The sequence below is a fragment of the Entelurus aequoreus genome, linkage group LG28 (assembly GCF_033978785.1).
Source record: "Entelurus aequoreus isolate RoL-2023_Sb linkage group LG28, RoL_Eaeq_v1.1, whole genome shotgun sequence".
NCBI classification, from domain to species: Eukaryota; Metazoa; Chordata; class Actinopteri; order Syngnathiformes; family Syngnathidae; genus Entelurus; species Entelurus aequoreus.
Window position 1 is genome coordinate 19,632,831 of NC_084758.1, and position 20,117 is coordinate 19,652,947.

Below are 20,117 nucleotides of genomic sequence, written 5' to 3' on the forward strand. Positions count from 1 at the left end.
TCGATAAGGTAATTTTGATGTAAGTAGATCCAAGAAATTAGCATTGTCATGCAGCACTAGTGTTGTCCCGATGTTTGTTTACTTACTACTAAAAGACAAGTTGTCTTGTATGTTCACTATTTTATTTAAGTACAAACTTGCAATAATAAACATGTTTAATGTACCCTAACATTTGTTAAAATAAAATACAATTTTTGTGGTCCCCTTTATTTAGCAAAGTACCGAAAAGTTCCGAAACACATTTTGGTACCGGTACCAAAATTATTTCGATACTTTTCGATACTTTTCTAAATAAAGGGGACCACAAAAATGTCATTATTGGCTTTATTTTAACAAAAAATCTTAGGGTACATTAAACATATGTTTCTTATTGCAAGTTTGTCCTTAAATAGAATAGTGAACACACAAGACAACTTGTCTTTTAGTAGTAAGTAAACAAACAAAGCCTCCTAATTTAGTCTGCTGACATATGCAGTAACATATTGTGTCATTTTCCATTCTATTATTTTGTCAACATTATTAAGGACAAGTGGTAGAAAATGAATTATTAATCTACTTGTTCATTTACTGTTAATATCTACTTACTTTTTCTTTTAACATGTACCATCTACATTTCTGTTAAAATGTAATAATCACTTATTCTTCTGTTGTTTGGAATGCTTTACATTAGTTTTGGATGATACCACACATTTGGGTATCAATCTGATACCAAGTAGTTACAGGATCATACATTGGTCATAATTTAAGTCCTCATGTGTCCAGGGACATATTTCCTGAGTTTATAAACATAATATACATTTAATCAACGTAATCATAGTAGTATCGACTAGATACGCTCCTGTACTTGGTATCATTACAGTGGATGTCAGGTGTAGATCCACCAATGGCGTTTGTTTACATTGTGACGCCGGTGAGCTACGGTGTGTAGTGAAGCACTTTATTAGTCGCCATGGAGACGAGGATTAGTGATTTAGACTGCGGATGGACGTTAGCCGCTAGCTCGCTAGCCATGTCTTAAAGCACCTCTTCCTGAGGGCGTTTCAGTGTTATAACTTCACCAGTTGTTTTTAGAGGCGGTATAGTACCAAATATGATTCATTAGTATCGCGGTACTATACTAATACCGGTATACCGTAGGACCCTATGCAGCACTATCGCTCAAAGTTTCAAGTTAAAACATAATAATAATAATAATAATAGATTTTATTTGTAAAAAGCACTTTACATTGAGTAAACAACCTCAAAGTGCTACAGTGTATTAAAAAAATAAATACAAATGAAAACATAATACAAAATAAATAAAAATAAAAAACTAGAACAGCCAAATAGCTAAAACTAGTATGCATATATCTAAAAAAAAAAAAAAGGGGGGTTTTAAGCCTTTTTTAAAAGCATCCACAGTCTGTGGTGCCGTCAGGTGGTCAGGGAGAGCGTTCCACAGACTGGGAGCGGCGGAGCAGAAAAAACACTGTTACTTGCGATGTCTCCTCTCGCTGGGATGGTTGTATCTTTCAGCACTTGTGCTCTCCCTCGGCTGCTGAATACAGAAAAAATCTTTACGCCTCAGATATAAAATGGCTCCTAGCCATGTTGTCGGTCTTGCACTGCGTTCCATGTGTTGAGGGCCACGTTTAGACGGCCATATAGCGTCGAGTTGGTAAAGTTGACTGACTTACAACCGAGCGTGAGCTTTTCCTTACTCAAAGACAATACAGCAGCAATTGAATGGTGGGTAGCAACCAACGTTATTAGCAGCTCACGCTAGCGCGTAGCTGGCCTTTTTGCAAGTAGTCAAAGGACCAGTGTGAGCAAGACAATTTTTACCCAAGAGCCATAGTAGCATTAAACAGGCCTGAGTGAGCTTAAAGGCCTACTGAAATGAATTTTTTTTATTTAAACGGGGATAGCAGATCTATTCTATGTGTCATACTTGATCATTTCGCGATATTGCCATATTTTTGCTGAAAGGATTTAGTATAGAACAACGACAATAAAGATTGCAACTTTTGGTATCTGATAAAAAAAAGGCTTGCACCTACCGGAAGTAGCGTGACGTAGTCAGTTGAACATATACGCAAAGTTCCCTATTGTTTACAATGATGGCCGCATGAAGTGAGAGAGATTCGGACCGAGAAAGCGACAATTTCCCCATTAATTTGAGCGAGGATGAAAGATTTGTGGATGAGTAAAGTGCAAGTGAAGGACTAGTGGGGAGTTGAAGCTATTCAGATAGGGAAGATGCTGTGAGAGCCGGGGGTGACCTGATATTCAGCTGGGAATGACTACAACAGTAAATAAACACAAGACATATATATACTCTATTAGCCACAACACAACCAGGCTTATATTTAACATGCCACAAATTAATCCTGCATAAAAACACCTGCGTGTTTGTTATGCTAGCTCCTAGCTCCTCTGCTAGCTCCTAGCTCCATAGAACACGCCAATACAATTCAAACACCTGATCAACACACACAATCACTCAGCCCAAAAGACCGTTTACCTAACCCAAGGTTCATAAAGCTTATATATTTTTAAAAAGTTACGTACGTGACGCGCACATACGGTCAAGTTATCGAATGTTTAGCAGCCAAGGCTGCATACTCACGGTACCTGATATTCAGCTGGGAATGACTACAACAGTAAATAAACACAAGACATATATATACTCTATTAGCCACAACACAACCAGGCTTATATTTAATATGCCACAAATTAATCCTGCATAATAACACCTGCGTGTTTGTTATGCTAGCTCCTAGCTCCTCTGCTAGCTCCTAGCTCCATAGAACACGCCAATACAATTCAAACACCTGATCAACACACACAATCACTCAGCCCAAAAGACCGTTCACCTAACCCAAGGTTCATAAAGCTTATATATTTTTAAAAAGTTACGTACGTGACGCGCACGTACGGTACGGTACGTGTTATGCTAGCTCGTAGCTCCTCTGCTAGCTCCTAGCTCCATAGAACACGCCAATACAATTCAAACACATGATCAACACACACAATCACTCAGCCCAAAAGACCGTTCACCTAACCCAAGGTTCATAAAGCTTATATATTTTAAAAAAGTTACGTACATACGCAAAAAAAAGCCAAAGCTGCATACTCACAGTAGCACGTCTGCGTCTTTGTCATCCAAATCAAAGTAATCCTGGTAAGAGTCTGTGTTGTCCCAGTTCTCTACAGGCGTCTGTGTATCCAAATCAAAAGTCCTCCTGGTTAGAGTCTCTGTTATCCGAGTTCTTCCATCTTGACTGCATCTTTCGGGAATGTAAACAAAGAAGCGCCGGCTGTGTACTGTTGTGGCTGACTACGTTCGAAAAATACGTCCATTTCGCACCGACAACTTTCTTCTTTGCTTGCTCAGCTTCCTTCTCCATAATGCAATGAACATGATTGAAACAGATTCACGAACACAGATGTCCAGAATACTGTGGAATTATGAAATGAAAACAGAGCTTTTTCGTATCGGCTTCAATGTGGAAGGCATACCCGTGTTCGCCGGGCTACGTCACACGCATACGTCATCCTCAGAGGCGTTTCGAACCGGAAGTTTAGCGGCAAATTTAAAATGTCACTTTATAAGTTAACCCGGCCGTATTGGCATGTGTTATAATGTTAAGATTTCATCATTGATATATAAACTATCAGACTGCGTGGTCGGTAGTAGTGGGTTTCAGTAGGCCTTTAATGTGTCTGTCATGTCCTCATGTGTCATGTCTTATTAGTTTTTTCGGACTATAATGTGCAATAATGTTATATGTGTATATGTATATATACACAACCGTTCAAAAGTTTGGGGTCACATTGAAATGTCCTTATTTTTGAAGGAAAAGCACTGTACTTTTCAATGAAGATAACTTTAAACTAGTCTTAACTTTAAAGAAATACACTCTATACATTGCTAATGTGGTAAATGACTATTCTAGCTGCAAATGTCTGGTTTTTGGTGCAATATCTACATAGGTGTATAGAGGCCCATTTCCAGCAACTATCACTCCAGTGTTCTAATGGTACAATGTGTTTGCTCATTGGCTCAGAAGGCTAATTGATGATTAGAACACCCTTGTGCAATCATGTTCACACATCTGAAAACAGTTTAGCTCGTTACAGAAGCTACAAAACTGACCTTCCTTTGAGCAGATTGAGTTTCTGGAGCATCACATTTGTGGGGTCAATTAAACGCTCAAAATGGCCAGGAAAAGAGAACTTTCATCTGAAACTCGACAGTCTATTCTTGTTCTTAGAAATGAAGGCTATTCCAAATTGTTTGGGTGACCCCAAACTTTTGAACGGTAGTGTATATATATATATATGCATATGTATGTATATGTGCATGTGTGTGGATATATACATACATATAGATACATATCTTCTTTTTTATCTTTTTTTACTATTTATATTACTAAATTATTGTGTATGCACCTTAGGGGATCTGCTCCAATTTTGTTGTTCTTTGAACCTGTTCACTGTAATAATGACAGTAGAACTCTATTCTATTCTAATCTAAGACGCCAGAAAAGTAGCTTCTTGGTGTTGGCTCTTGCAATTACAATAGCTTGGTTAATATTCAGTGCATGTGCATGGAGTGTTGTTGATGGTTTTTAAAAATGTTTTTAGAGGGCTTCATAAGCGGAATAGATGAATCCCAAAGATGCGCCTCGTCAGCTGCCTTGTGCTAGCAGTTTTTCACTATTTATTCTTTTTTTTAAAAATTTTTTTATTTTTTATAATGTCCTGCCCAGCTTCTCGGGCAAATCATATAGCAGATGTAGATGCCCATATCGGCTGTTCAGATTTACTTTACAAAAGAGAAGTGTAGGATACTTCTCTTGTTGCCTTATTTGTATTTTGACTTTATTAAATGTATTTATATTATCATTTGGTGCAGCCGGGCCGGAGCAGGAGGGGATAGAAAGAGAGAAAAAGGAAGACAGAGGGGGGAATTGTGGGGACAAGAGGGGGATTAGACAGAGAGACAAAAACAACAACAACAACAACAACAGAGCAACATCAGCAAATACGACATGTACAAATATGGTGGTAAAAGTAATAGCAAATAAGCAGTTAGCGAAAATTAAAAAAAAAAAAAAAAAAAAAATACAGAAATTTCACTATTTATTCTGGTCTCACATAGAGATTGTTCTCATTTACGGTGTGTGTGCATAACATTTTTAATCAGTGGTATTTCAACTTTAACATACAACCCACCAGTCTGTTTTCATTCTGAAAAGCCAGTGTCGTATAGTTTTAAGCTTTGTGGTACTCCCACTTGGTCAGACAGCTGAAGGATGCAATGTAAACTTTCTGCAGTCGCTCGGAGAGCAAAGTAAAAACTGTTCCAGTATAATCACACTTATCAGCCAGCAGCAATTGAGCACTCACCACAGGCGTGCTTGTAGAAGGATCCTTCCACAGTCATGTAACGGCCACGTTGAACTTTCTGAGCCCACATAATGGCTTGTTTTTTTCTCGTTCGGGGGTCGCTACGATTCTCCCGTCTCCAGTTCCCGATGTTTATTCCTCAAATCCATACATTCCTACGGTGGCTTTCGTGACGGCTTGTTTGCGAAGAGCCATCAGGGAGTGCTGTTGAGTTGACTCTGGCCATTTTTTTCTTTACGCAGTTCAAATACTTGAAGAACCTGCTGCTGGTCCACGGAGCTTGGAATTACAACCGCGTGGCCAAATGTATCCTCTACTGCTTCTACAAAAACATCGTCCTTTACATCATCGAGGTAAGTAGCTCGCGGAACGCTGCATCCGGCAGACTTGATTAACGCTCTCATTATCGCCGGGGCATTCATTGGAAGCAGGTGATGATTAGAAACAGCCTCATTTTCAACGTTTGAATGGAAACTTTGAACTTTAATAAGGGTTTGAAGTGCATGAGAAAGTGGAAAGGAAATTGTAGCGTTAATTGACCATATGGTCGTTTATGAACAAGTACACTATATTGCCAAAAGTATTTGGCCACCTGCCTCGACTCACATAAAGTATATTAGTGCTGTCGAATGATTAGTTGCTTGAATCATAATAATCTCACTTTTACAAACCCCGTTTCCATAGGAGTTGGGAAATTGTGTTAGATGTAAATATAAACGGAATACAATGATTTGCAAATCCTTTTCAACCCATATTCAATTGAATGCACTACAAAGACAAGATATTTGATGTAAAAACTCATCAACTTTATTTTTTTTTGCAAATAACAATTAACTTACAATTTCATGGCTGCAACACGTGCCAAAGTAGTTGGGAAAGGGCATGTTCACCACTGTGTTACATGGCCTTTCCTTTTACCAACACTCAGTAAACGTTTGGGAACTGAGGAGACACATTTTTTAAGCTTCTCAGGTGGAATTCTTTCCCATTCTTGCTTGATGTACAGCTTAAGTTGTTCAACAGTCCGGGGGTCTCCGTTGTGCTATTTTAGGCTTTATAATGCGCCGTAAATTTTCAATGGGAGACAGGTCTGGACTACAGGCAGGCCAGTCTAGTACCCGCACTCTTTTACTATGAAGCCACGTTGATGTAACACGTGGCTTGGCATTGTCTTGCTGAAATAAGCAGGGGCGTCCATGATAACGTTGCTTGGATGGCAACATATGTTGCTCCAAAACCTGTATGTACCTTTCAGCATTAATGGTGCCTTATAATACACCCCCATACCATCACAGATGCTGGCTTTTCAACTTTGCGCCTAGAACAATCCGGATGGTTCTTTTCCTCTTTGGTCCAAAGGACACGACGTCCACAGTTTCCAAAAACAATTTGAAATGTGGACTCGTCAGACCACAGAACACTTTTCCACTTTGTATCAGTCCATCTTAGGTGAGCTCAGGCCCAGCGAAACCGACGGCGTTTCTGGGTGTTGTTGATAAACGGTTTTCGCCTTGCATAGGAGAGTTTTAACTTGCACTTACAGATGTAGCGACAAACTGTAGTTACTGACAGTGGGTTTCTGAAGTGTTCCTGAGCCCATGTGGTGATATCCTTTACACACGGATGTCGCTTGTTGATGCAGTACAGCCTGAGGGATGGAAGGTCACGGGCTTAGCTGCTTACGTGCAGTGATTTCTCCAGATTCTCTGAACCCTTTGATGATATTACGGAGCGTAGATGGTGAAATCCCTAAATTCCTTGCAATAGCTGGTTGAGAAAGGTTTTTCTTAAACTGTTCAACAATTTGCTCACGCATTTGTTGACAAAGTGGTGACCCTCGCCCCATCCTTGTTTGTGAATGACTGAGCATTTCATGGAATCTACTTTTATACCCAATCATGGCACCCACCTGTTCCCAATTTGCCTGTTCACCTGTGGGATGTTCCAAATAAGTGTTTGATGAGCATTCCTCAACTTTTTCAGTATTTATTGCCACCTTTCCCAACTTCTTTGTCCCGTGTTGCTGGCATCAAATTCTAAAGTTAATGATTATTTGCACACAAAAAAATGTTTATCAGTTTGAACATCAAATATGTTGTCTTTGTAGCATATCCAACTGAATATGGGTTGAAAATGATTTGCAAATCATTGTATTCCGTTTATATTTACATCTAACACAATTTCCCAACTCATATGGAAACGGGGTTTGTATATTTGGAATAGTCATGATTAATCACAGATCATTAATTGCTTGCGTAATTTATATTAAATAAAACAATATTTGTACACAAATATTGGGGGGGGGGGGGTGTATTTATTTTTTTAATTTTATTTTTAATTTTATTTTTTTTAATAAAGAAATACAATCATGTGTGCTTACGGACTGTATCCCTGCAGACTGTATTGATCTATATTGATATATAATGTATATATAGTGTTTTTTATGTTGATTTAATAAAAAATAAATAAATACATTTTTTTTATTTCTTGTGCGGTGGTTGGGGACCACTGTGTTAGAGTGTTTTACTTGTTTTAAGTGTTTTGGTCCTAAATGATCTCAGTAGGATATTACAGCTTGTTGCTGAGATTTGATGACCTATATTGAGTAAAACATGCTTGAAACTAGAATATCAACTGATGCAAAGCTGTGTCATCAACACTCACAAGTATAAAACTCCTTTTTTAAAGTAATAATTTCTTATTTCAAGCATGAAAAAAAAAATCATGATGCCAAGCGCATATCATTATGTCAAGATAATGGCACTAGTATTTACTTAATTTAAGAATATTTTTCAACATGTTGAGCAAAAAGGTCTCTTTTTTTTTCTACCAAGAAAAGTGCACTTGTTATTAGTGAGAATATACTTATTTTAAGGTATTTTTGGGTTCATTGAGGTTAGTTAATATTACTTGTTTTGGAAAGTCTTGACAAGCCAAATTTTCTTGTTCTATTGGCAGATAATTTTGCTTAGTTCAAATAAAATACCCCTAATTTTTGTATTTTTTTTTCTTGTTTTTGAACACTGACTTTTTGCAGTGCGGCTTCTTTATTTGTGTCACGCTACTGTCTCCTAGCCCCTGCTAGTGATTCCTAGTCCGTGCTAAGTTGTAGCCTTAGCTTCAGGTGCGATCGGCACCTTGTTCCGTCGGTTTGTTTTCTGTTTTGTACCTGTTTATTTACGATTAAATCATGTCTTTACCTGCAAGTCCTGTGCGGAGTCGTCCGCTTGCACCCTGGGAGAACAAACCCCGCATCACCATGCGACCCGATCGTAACACAGAAACATTTTCACAATGTTTTACTTGAATGTAGTGGATGTAACTTGGTAACGGTCTTATTTACACATATACATTTATTTTTTTGGGAAAATCAGGGGAATGTCTAGGGATAATGTTTGAAACCGGTTCTCCCGGTTGTTCGATAAGAAAAGAACCGTTCGATAAGAAAAGAACCGATTCCACGGACTCTAATCCCTTTTTGAGAACCGGTTCCCTTTATCGAGGCCACTATAGTCAAGAAAAAGAGTTGGTTCTTTATTTGAATCCTGTCCCACAAGAAATGCCGTGTGGGACATCACACAAGCAGCAAAAATAATGGACCGGAAAAAAACGCCTATTTACACTCTAATTACTAAATAAAGGGCGTGCCCTAATTGCACTGCAGTAATTGTCCTCTATAGCATTTACATACAACGTGCCAGTCCAGCCACATGTTGCATGTTGTTATTACTTGCACACACAGGAGACAGCAAAGCATACTTAGTCATCAGCCACACAGCTTACACTGACGGTAGCCGTATCAAACAACTTTAACATTGTTACGTTACAAATATGCGCCACACTGTGAACCCACACCAAAAAAGAATGAAAAACACATTTCTGGAGAACATCCCACCGTAACACAACATAAACACAACACAACCATTACCCAGAATCCCATGCAGCCCTAACTCTTCCGGTCTACATTATACACCCCCGCTACCACCAAATCCCCCCACACATCAACCCCCCCCTCTCCGTGCTTGGTTGAGCGGAAGAGTTAGGGCTGCATGGGATTCTGGGTATTGGTACCGTCAGTGTAAGATGTGTGGCTGCTGAGTTAGTACGCCTTGCTGTCTCTTACGTGAGCAAGCTGAAACTGCATTCTACGTGTGGTCGAGCAGGTACACTGTTAGGCCAGACTGTAGAGGGCGCCAAATGCAGTGTCATCGCGCTCTGATATTCGGGAGTCCCCCGGGAAAAATGAGAGGGTTGGCAAGTATGACGCTATCAAGCGCCATTCATTCAAAACTCGCGGGCTGCACTAACATCAAATTTCCACATTAAAGTGCGTGCCGGTGCGTGTGTCGGAGACCCCTGGTTAACATAGCACAAAGCATTTAAACTTTGTATGCAGTGTTTTTCATTTTAAATTTTAAAAATTTTTTTGTGGCTCCCATTACTTTCTTTAATTTGTGAAACTTGCCAAAATGGCTCTTTGAGTGGTAAAGGTTGCCGACCCCTGGGCTAGCCTATGTAGCATGTTAGCATCAATTAGCTTGCAGTCATGCACTGACCAAATATGCCTGATTAGCACTCCACACAAGTCAATAACATCAACAAAGCTCACCTTTGCGCATTCGCCGCACAGCATAAAACGTTTGGTGGACAAAATGAGACGACGAAGGAGTGGCATAAAGCACGTATTTCTGTGGCAGAGTCGGAGAAAGTTATACATGTAAACAAACAATGGTGAGTTCAAGGACCAACGAAAATAGTCAGACAAACTCGCCAAATACTCATCAGTGAAGCATGTTTAATGTAAACAATGGGATTTCTAACAACTAGGAAGGTGTGTGTCATGTTTGTCCTTCTACAGAAACCATATTAAAACAAAAAATATATTTTTTCCCCCATCTTTTTTTATTTTCATACATTTCAGGGCTCTACTAGGGCGGCGCTAAAGACCCCTAACCGTTACAAAAAAAAACAAAACGGTGCATTATTTCGCGTAAGCCTTCGACCAAACAAACAAACGCCAATTAAAACGGACATTTGTGTGGTGGTGTACTAAGTCCAGCCAAAACAAGCGTGCATGTGTTTCCACGCTGCCTGACGACATAAGTCGACCTTTTTTGTGTTTGTGTTACTGCTGAGGGAGCGCACACATGCCCAGGATTCAACACAGCTGCACAAAAAAAGACACAACCAAGAAAACGCACACAGAACCGAAGGGAGAGCTGACGACACTCTTGCAAGTCAGGCTGATTGATTACGTTTAAATCTTTGTATGTGGCCGTTTTAGTACTTTCAGATACTTGGAAGGGAAAATATGCGAAAGACACAAAGTACAGTCGTAGTTAAAAGGTTACACACACTTGTAAAGAACATAATGTCGATACTATATATACTATAGTGTAGTATATATATAATACAAATAGTGTAGTATCTATAATACAAATAGTGTAGTATCTATAATACAAATAGTGTAGTACAGGGATGTCCAAAGTGCCATTTGCGGCCCGCAGGTAATTTTTTAACGGCCCCACGGCACATTCTAAAAATACGATAAAAAAAAATAAAAAACATAAAAAGTGGTATAAAAGAGTAAACAGGTGACAATAAAATGTTGCTATGTTGACTCTAATAACACTAAGCTGTCATGCAAGCTGTTTCTTTCTTTAAAACATAATAATGAATCAAAAACAATGTTATTATGAATTATTGACCTATTCAAGGCTCCAATTAGGTCACATTAAATATTCCACTTTGAGATATTTTTTGGGGAAAATGTTGCATATTTAAAAAACTGTTTTTATTTTTTTTTTAAAGAAGGGCCTAAAATGAACAAACAAGGAACATAATAAACAACAATACAAGTTATAATTGACGGATAGATCTGAAGTTGATCTCGAGACTATTGTGTTAACATATTTTTTTTAAATTACGATTTATTTTTTAACACTTTACTGAGCAGGACCCTTTTGGATCCCCAATAATTTTAGTGGGACTTCTTTTTTTAATAATAATTAATAATAAATTCAAATCAATGTTGTTATGAGTTATGTTATGAGCTCCAATTATTATATATTCAGAAATGTTCCACTTTAAAATTTTATTGGGGGAAAATATTTCATATTTTGTGTTTTTTCCATAAAATACTGGGTTTTCTTGACAAAAAGGGCATACAACTTAAATCTTAAAAAACAACAACTTTATATTGACAGATATACCTAATGTTGATCTAGATATTTAAACTTTGAATAATAATAATAATACTAAATAATTATATTTTTAACAATTTTTTTAACCTAAACATTTTGGAGTCCCCGGTATCAAGCCTGAGTGGATGCCTAAATGTATATTTTTTATACATATAATGTATTGGTTTTTAAAATAAAAAATATCAAAATGGCCCCCGCTAGCTTTGATTTTTCAGTGTGCGGCCCTCAGTGGAAAAAGTTTGGACACCCCTGGTGTAGTATATAGTAATACAAATAGTGTACTATATATAATACAAATAGTGTACTATATATAATACAAATAGTGTAGTATCTATAATACAAATAGTGTAGTACAGGGATGTCCAAAGTGCGGCCCGGGGGCCATTTGCGGCCCGCAGGTAATTTTTTAACGGCCCCACGGCACATTCTAAAAATACGATAAAAAAAAATAAAAAACATAAAAAGTGGTATAAAAGAGTAAACAGGTGACAATAAAATGTTGCTATGTTGACTCTAATAACACTAAGCTGTCATGCAAGCTGTTTCTTTCTTTAAAACATAATAACGAATCAAAAACAATGTTATTATGAATTATTGACCTATTCAAGGCTCCAATTAGGTCACATTAAATATTCCACTTTGAGATATTTTTTGGGGAAAATGTTGCACATTTAAAAAAAACTATGTTTTTTGTTTTTTTTTTAAAGAAGGGCCTAAAATGAACAAACAAGGAACATAATAAACAACAATACAAGTTATAATTGACGGATAGATCTGAAGTTGATCTCGAGACTATTGTGTTAACATATTTTTTTTAAATTACGATTTATTTTTTAACACTTTACTTAGCAGGACCCTTTTGGAACCCCTATCATTTTAGTGGGACTTCTTTTTTTAATAATAATAATAATTAATAACACATTCAAATCAATGTTGTTATGAGTTATGTTATGAGCTCCAATTATTATATAATCAGAAATGTTCCACTTTAAAATTTTATTGGGGGAAAATATTTCATATTTTGTGTTTTTTCCATAAAAAACTGGGTTTTCTTGACAAAAAGGGCATACAACTTAAATCTAAAAAAAAACCTTTATATTGACAGATATACCTAATGTTGATCTAGATATTTAAACTTTGAATAATAATAATAATACTAAATAATGACATTTTTTTTTTTTTTTGAACCTAAACATTTTGGAGTCCCCGGTATGAAGCCTGAGTGGAAGCCTAAATGTATATTTTTTATACATATATTGTATTGGTCTTTAAAATAAAAAATATCAAAATGGCCCCCGCTTGCTTTGATTTTTCAGTGTGCGGCCCTCAGTGGAAAAAGTTTGGACACCCCTGGTGTAGTATATAGTAATACAAACAGTGTACTATATATAATACAAATAGTGTAGTATCTATAATACAAATAGTGTAGTACAGGTATGTCCAAAGTGCGGCCCGGGGGCCATTTGCGGCCCGCAGGTAATTTTTTAACGGCCCCACGGCACATTCTAAAAATACGATAAAAAAAAATAAAAAAACATAAAAAGTGGTATAAAAGAGTAAACAGGTGACAATAAAATGTTGCTATGTTGACTCTAATAACACTAAGCTGTCATGCAAGCTGTTTCTTTCTTTAAAACATAATAACGAATCAAAAACAATGTCATTATGAATTATTGACCTATTCAAGGCTCCAATTAGGTCCCATTAAATATTCCACTTTGAGATATTTTTGGGGGAAAATGTTGCATATTTAAAAAACTATGTTTTTTGTTTTTTTTTAAAGAAGGGCCTAAAATGAACAAACAAGGAACATAATAAACAACAATACAAGTTATAATTGACGGATAGATCTGAAGTTGATCTCGAGACTATTGTGTTAACATTTTTTTTTTAAATAACGATTTATTTTTTAACACTTTACTGAGCAGGACCCTTTTGGATCCCCAATAATTTTAGTGGGACTTCTTTTTTTAATAATAATTAATAATAAATTCAAATCAATGTTGTTATGAGTTATGTTATGAGCTCCAATTATTATATATTCAGAAATGTTCCACTTTAAAATTTTATTGGGGGAAAATATTTCATATTTTGTGTTTTTTCCATAAAATACTGGGTTTTCTTGACAAAAAGGGCATACAACTTAAATCTTAAAAAACAACAACTTTATATTGACAGATATACCTAATGTTGATCTAGATATTTAAACTTTGAATAATAATAATAATACTAAATAATTATATTTTTAACAATTTTTTTAACCTAAACATTTTGGAGTCCCCGGTATCAAGCCTGAGTGGATGCCTAAATGTATATTTTTTATACATATAATGTATTGGTTTTTAAAATAAAAAATATCAAAATGGCCCCCGCTAGCTTTGATTTTTCAGTGTGCGGCCCTCAGTGGAAAAAGTTTGGACACCCCTGGTGTAGTATATAGTAATACAAATAGTGTACTATATATAATACAAATAGTGTACTATATATAATACAAATAGTGTACTATATATAATACAAATAGTGTAGTATCTATAATACAAATAGTGTAGTACAGGGATGTCCAAAGTGCGGCCCGGGGGCCATTTGCGGCCCGCAGGTAATTTTTTAACGGCCCCACGGCACATTCTAAAAATACGATAAAAAAAAATAAAAAACATAAAAAGTGGTATAAAAGAGTAAACAGGTGACAATAAAATGTTGCTATGTTGACTCTAATAACACTAAGCTGTCATGCAAGCTGTTTCTTTCTTTAAAACATAATAACGAATCAAAAACAATGTTATTATGAATTATTGACCTATTCAAGGCTCCAATTAGGTCACATTAAATATTCCACTTTGAGATATTTTTTGGGGAAAATGTTGCACATTTAAAAAAAACTATGTTTTTTGTTTTTTTTTAAAGAAGGGCCTAAAATGAACAAACAAGGAACATAATAAACAACAATACAAGTTATAATTGACGGATAGATCTGAAGTTGATCTCGAGACTATTGTGTTAACATATTTTTTTTAAATTACGATTTATTTTTTAACACTTTACTTAGCAGGACCCTTTTGGATCCCCAATCATTTTAGTGGGACTTCTTTTTTTAATAATAATAATAATTAATAACACATTCAAATCAATGTTGTTATGAGTTATGTTATGAGCTCCAATTATTATATAATCAGAAATGTTCCACTTTAAAATTTTATTGGGGGAAAATATTTCATATTTTGTGTTTTTTCCATAAAAAACTGGGTTTTCTTGACAAAAAGGGCATACAACTTAAATCTAAAAAAAAAACTTTATATTGACAGATATACCTAATGTTGATCTAGATATTTAAACTTTGAATAATAATAATAATACTAAATAATGACATTTTTTTTATTTTTTTGAACCTAAACATTTTGGACTCCCCGGTATGAAGCCTGAGTGGAAGCCTAAATGTATATTTTTTATACATATATTGTATTGGTCTTTAAAATAAAAAATATCAAAATGGCCCCCGCTTGCTTTGATTTTTCAGTGTGCGGCCCTCAGTGGAAAAAGTTTGGACACCCCTGGTGTAGTATATAGTAATACAAATAGTGTAGTATATATAATACAAATAGTGTACTATATATAATACAAATAGTGTAGTATCTATAATACAAATACTGTAGTACAGGGATGTCCAAAGTGCGGCCCGGGGGCCATTTGCGGCCCGCAGGTAATTTTTTAACGGCCCCACGGCACATTCTAAAAATACGATAAAAAAAAATAAAAAAACATAAAAAGTGGTATAAAAGAGTAAACAGGTGACAATAAAATGTTGCTATGTTGACTCTAATAACACTAAGCTGTCATGCAAGCTGTTTCTTTCTTTAAAACATAATAACGAATCAAAAACAATGTTATTATGAATTATTGACCTATTCAAGGCTCCAATTAGGTCACATTAAATATTCCACTTTGAGATATTTTTGGGGGAAAATGTTGCATATTTAAAAAACTATGTTTTTTTTTTTTTTTTTAAAGAAGGGCCTAAAATGAACAAACAAGGAACATAATAAACAACAATACAAGTTATAATTGACGGATAGATCTGAAGTTGATCTCGAGACTATTGTGTTAACATTTTTTTTTTAAATTACGATTTATTTTTTAACACTTTACTGAGCAGGACCCTTTTGGATCCCCAATAATTTTAGTGGGACTTATTTTTTTTAATAATAATAATAATAATAATAATTAATAATAAATTAAAATCAATGTTGTTATGAGTTATGCTATGAGCTCCAAATATTATATAATCAGAAATGTTCCACTTTAAAATTTTATTGGGGGAAAATATTTCATATTTTGTGTTTTTTCCATAAAAAACTGGGTTTTCTTGACAAAAAGGGCATACAACTTAAATCTAAAAAAAAACCTTTATATTGACAGATATACCTAATGTTGATCTAGATATTTAAACTTTGAATAATAATAATAATACTAAATAATGATCTTTTTTTATTATTTTTTTTAACCTAAACATTTTGGAGTCCCCGGTATGAAGCCTGAGTGGAAGCCTTAATGTATATTTTTTATACATATATTGTATTGGTCTTTAAAATAAAAAATATCAAAATGGCCCCCGCTTGCTTTGATTTTTCAGTGTGCGGCCCTCAGTGGAAAAAGTTTGGACACCCCTGGTGTAGTATATAGTAATACAAATAGTGTAGTATATATAATACAAATAGTGTACTATATATATATACAAATAGTGTAGTATATATACACAGTTCAGTTAAATGTGTTGGTTTTCTGACATGGACTTGTTTCTTCAGCATTGTCCACACGTTTAAGTCAGGACTTTTTCTAAAACCTTAATTCAAGCCTTATTTAGCCATTCCTTTACCACTTTTGACATGTGTTTGGGGTCATTGTCCTGTTGGAACACCCAACTGCGCCCAAGACCCAACCTCCGGGCTGATGATTTCAGGTTGTCCTGAAGAATTTGGAGGTAATCCTCCTTTTTCATTGTCCCATTTACTCTCTGTAAAGCACCAGTTCTATTGGCAGCAAAACAGGCCCAGAGCATAATACTACCACCACCATGCTTGACGGTAGGAATGGTGTTCCTGGGATTAAAGGCCTCACCTTTTCTCCTCCAAACATATTGCTGGTTATTGTGGCCAAACAGCTCCATTTTTGTTTCATCCGACCACAGAACTTTCCTCCAGAAGGTCTTATCTTTGTCCATGTCAGATGAAACAAAAATGGACTCCAGGAAGCATGGAATCCATCCCCCGCTCGTACATGTCGGTGAGCTTAAATGTCCGTTAGCGTGGGAGGACGGAGACGCAAAAAAGCGGGCGCCGACACTTGACAAGCGAGATCAAAACACAGGAGCGCCGCCGCTGATAAAGCTGGTGCTGATAGTCCACACTTAACCCCTCCCATTCCTGCTGCAGCTTTGAACTTGTAATCAGTGAGAGGTCTGCTGTGTGTCGCCCGCCAACTCATGCATTTCAGTTTATATTCCGGTGGATATTGAAGAAAGAAATACAAAACTAACAATCACATTTGGCAAACCTTCAATCTACAGTCGTGGTCAAAAGTTGACATACACGTGTAAAGAACATAATGTCATGGCTGTGTTCAGTTTCCAATCATTTCTACAACTCTTATTTTTTATATTTACTCTCTTCTGTACAAGACTGGTTATGTCAGTCAAAGTAGACGTCGAGTGCAGAAAGTACCGTCATTTATTTTCCTAAGCCTCCATCCGTGTCCAGTCTGCTGCATGAACACATTATCAGTACAGTAGATGTACGCCGTTGTTTAAAGGTTCATATTACACAAAAGTGACTGTTTGAAGGGGACCTAAAACGCTTCCTTGTGGTCTAGATGATATGTAATGGATATGCTTTGGTGCACATTTTTCGTAAATTATCCTCCACGGTCACTTTTTTTGAGTCCGTCTACAAGATGTTCGATTTTTGAGGCATTCCCAGATGGCAAATAAAACCCCGACCCACCCTCTCCAACGGTATCATAATTTATCTTTGGAAAATGTACATTTTTAAATATATATATATATATATATATATATAGGCTGTGTTTTTACCGGTCGAAAATTAACATTATATAGATTCACCCGGCCACAACATAAGGTCCACCTGCACACTTGTTAACCGATTCAGACTCTGCATAAAATATATATATATATATTAATATAGTAAAGGTTACTGTGGTTTATCCATTATACAGTGCTCAATACCGGGGTAGAGCGGAATATACGTCAGGTCAGGAAAAAACACAGAGGCTATGTCATCCTTACAAGCCTGTTTTGCAGGTTTCCCTGTTCTTCAGGGGAGTTTATTCCCCTGAAGAACAGGGAAACCTACAAAACAGGCTTGATGACATAGCCTCTGTGTTTTTTCCTGAATGACTCCCCCGAAGAACAGGGAAACCTGCAAAACAGGCTTGCAGGGATGACATAGCTTGTTATTGACATAGCTTGTATGGATGACATAGCTTGTTATTCAGGGGAATAAACTCCCCTGAAGAACAGGGAAACCTGCAAAACAGGCTTGTAAGGATGAAATACCTCTGTGTTTTTTCCTGAATGACTCCCCCGAAGAACAGGGAAACCTGCAACACAGGCTTGTAGGGATGACATAGCTTGTTATTCAGGGGAATAAACTCCCCTGAAGAACAGGGAAACCTGCAAAACAGGCTTGTAAGGATGACATAGCCTCTGTGTTTTTTCCTGAATGACTCCCCCGAAGAACAGGGAAACCTGCAAAACAGGCTTGTAGGGATGACATAGCTTGTTATTGACATAGCTTGTATGGATGACATAGCTTGTTATTCAGGGGAATAAACTCCCCTGAAGAACAGGGAAACCTGCAAAACAGGCTTGTAAGGATGACATACCTCTGTGTTTTTTCCTGAATGACTCCCCCGAAGAACAGGGAAACCTGCAACACAGGCTTGTAGGGATGACATAGCTTGTTATTCAGGGGAATAAACTCCCCTGAAGAACAGGGAAACCTGCAAAGCAGGCTTGTAAGGATGGCATAGCCTCTGTGTTTTTTCCAGAATGACTCCCCCGAAGAACAGGGAAAGCTGCAACACAGGCTTGTAGGGATGACGTAGCTTGTTATTGACATAGCTTGTAGGGATGACATAGCTTGTTATTCGGGGGAATAAACTCCCCTGAAGAACAGGGAAACCTGCAAAACAGGCTTGTAGGGATGACATAGCCTCTGTGTTTTTTCCTGAAGCTGCTTCAAATGCTCTCAGTTTAGATATAAATAAATATATATATTTATGCAGAATTAATGTCAATGCATGTCACACATCGGTCTTATTATGCGCATGTTGGGGGAAGGCTTCACTACACATTAAAAAATAAAGTCTCAAGGTCTGCGATCTGTACGAGCCGCAAGTTTAAGTTTTTCTTCAGCGAATAGACTAACCTTGTGTTATTAATGTTAGCAATGTAGCTCACATAGATAGCTATGCTAACGTCCCACTTATGTGCTACATGTCGTCTATTACAATGGACAAGTGCAGAATGTTACGTTATATATGTAAAAAGTGGATAAAGTAGACAAGTTCATGTTTATTTAAGACACACAACATTGTGTTTTCCAAGTAAAGCTAAAAGTGCTTTTTTTGTTGAAATTCCATTTTTAAAGCTAGATTTTGGATAACAGACTATCAATCCATTTATTGTGGCCACTCTATATTATGACACTTTTTTAAAATTGGTCAAAATAAATAGAATAGTATGAACAATTATATACGTTATAATTTATCTTTTGAAATGGACACTTTTTAAACATATATTGTGAAGTCGTTGCTGCTTTTTTTTTTACCGGTCGAAAATAAACTTCATAAACATTATATAGATTCACCCGGCCACAACATTAGGTCCACCTGCACCCTTGGTAACCAATTCAGACTCTGCATTAAAAAAATATATATATATATATATATGATTTTTTGAACATAATTAATGCCAATGTATGTCACACATCGGTCTTATTATGCGCATGCCAAGATTATATGCAATTATTACTTTATCCTACCTTTTCTTGTTGGAGGAAGGCTTCACTACACATCTAAAAAAAAAAGTCTCACGCTCTGCAATCTGTACGAGCCGTAAGTTTGATTGTTTTTGTTTTTTTTCAGCGAATAGACTAACCTTGTGTTATTAATGTTAGCAATGTAGCTCACATAGATAGCTATGCTAACGTCCCATGTATGTGCTATATGTCGTCTACTACATTGTGCAGAATTACATTATATATGTAAAAAGTGGATGAAGTAGACAATTTCATGTTTATTTAAGCCAAACACGGCTCTTTAGCATTAAAGCTACGTACACACCACATTGTGTTTTCTAAGTAGGGCTAAAAGTGCTTTTTTCTTGAAATTCCATTTTTTAAGCTGGATTTTGGATAACAGACTTCCAATACATTTATTCTGGCAAATAAATGGCAAATAAAACCACGACCCACCCTCCAACGGTATCATAATTTATCTTTTGAAATG

General features: G+C 36.3%; 1 protein-coding gene across 6 annotated transcripts in view; it reads left to right on the forward strand.

The window, feature by feature from the left end:
- LOC133645013 (phospholipid-transporting ATPase IA-like) overlaps positions 1 to 20,117 on the forward strand; it is a 427,043-nt gene that overhangs the window by 296,026 nt on the left and 110,900 nt on the right. For all 6 annotated transcript variants that reach the window (XM_062039795.1, XM_062039796.1, XM_062039797.1 and 3 more), the window contains one exon: positions 5,637 to 5,747. In XM_062039795.1, coding sequence (XP_061895779.1) covers positions 5,637 to 5,747 — 111 coding nt within the window. The remainder of the gene's footprint in view (positions 1 to 5,636; positions 5,748 to 20,117) is intronic.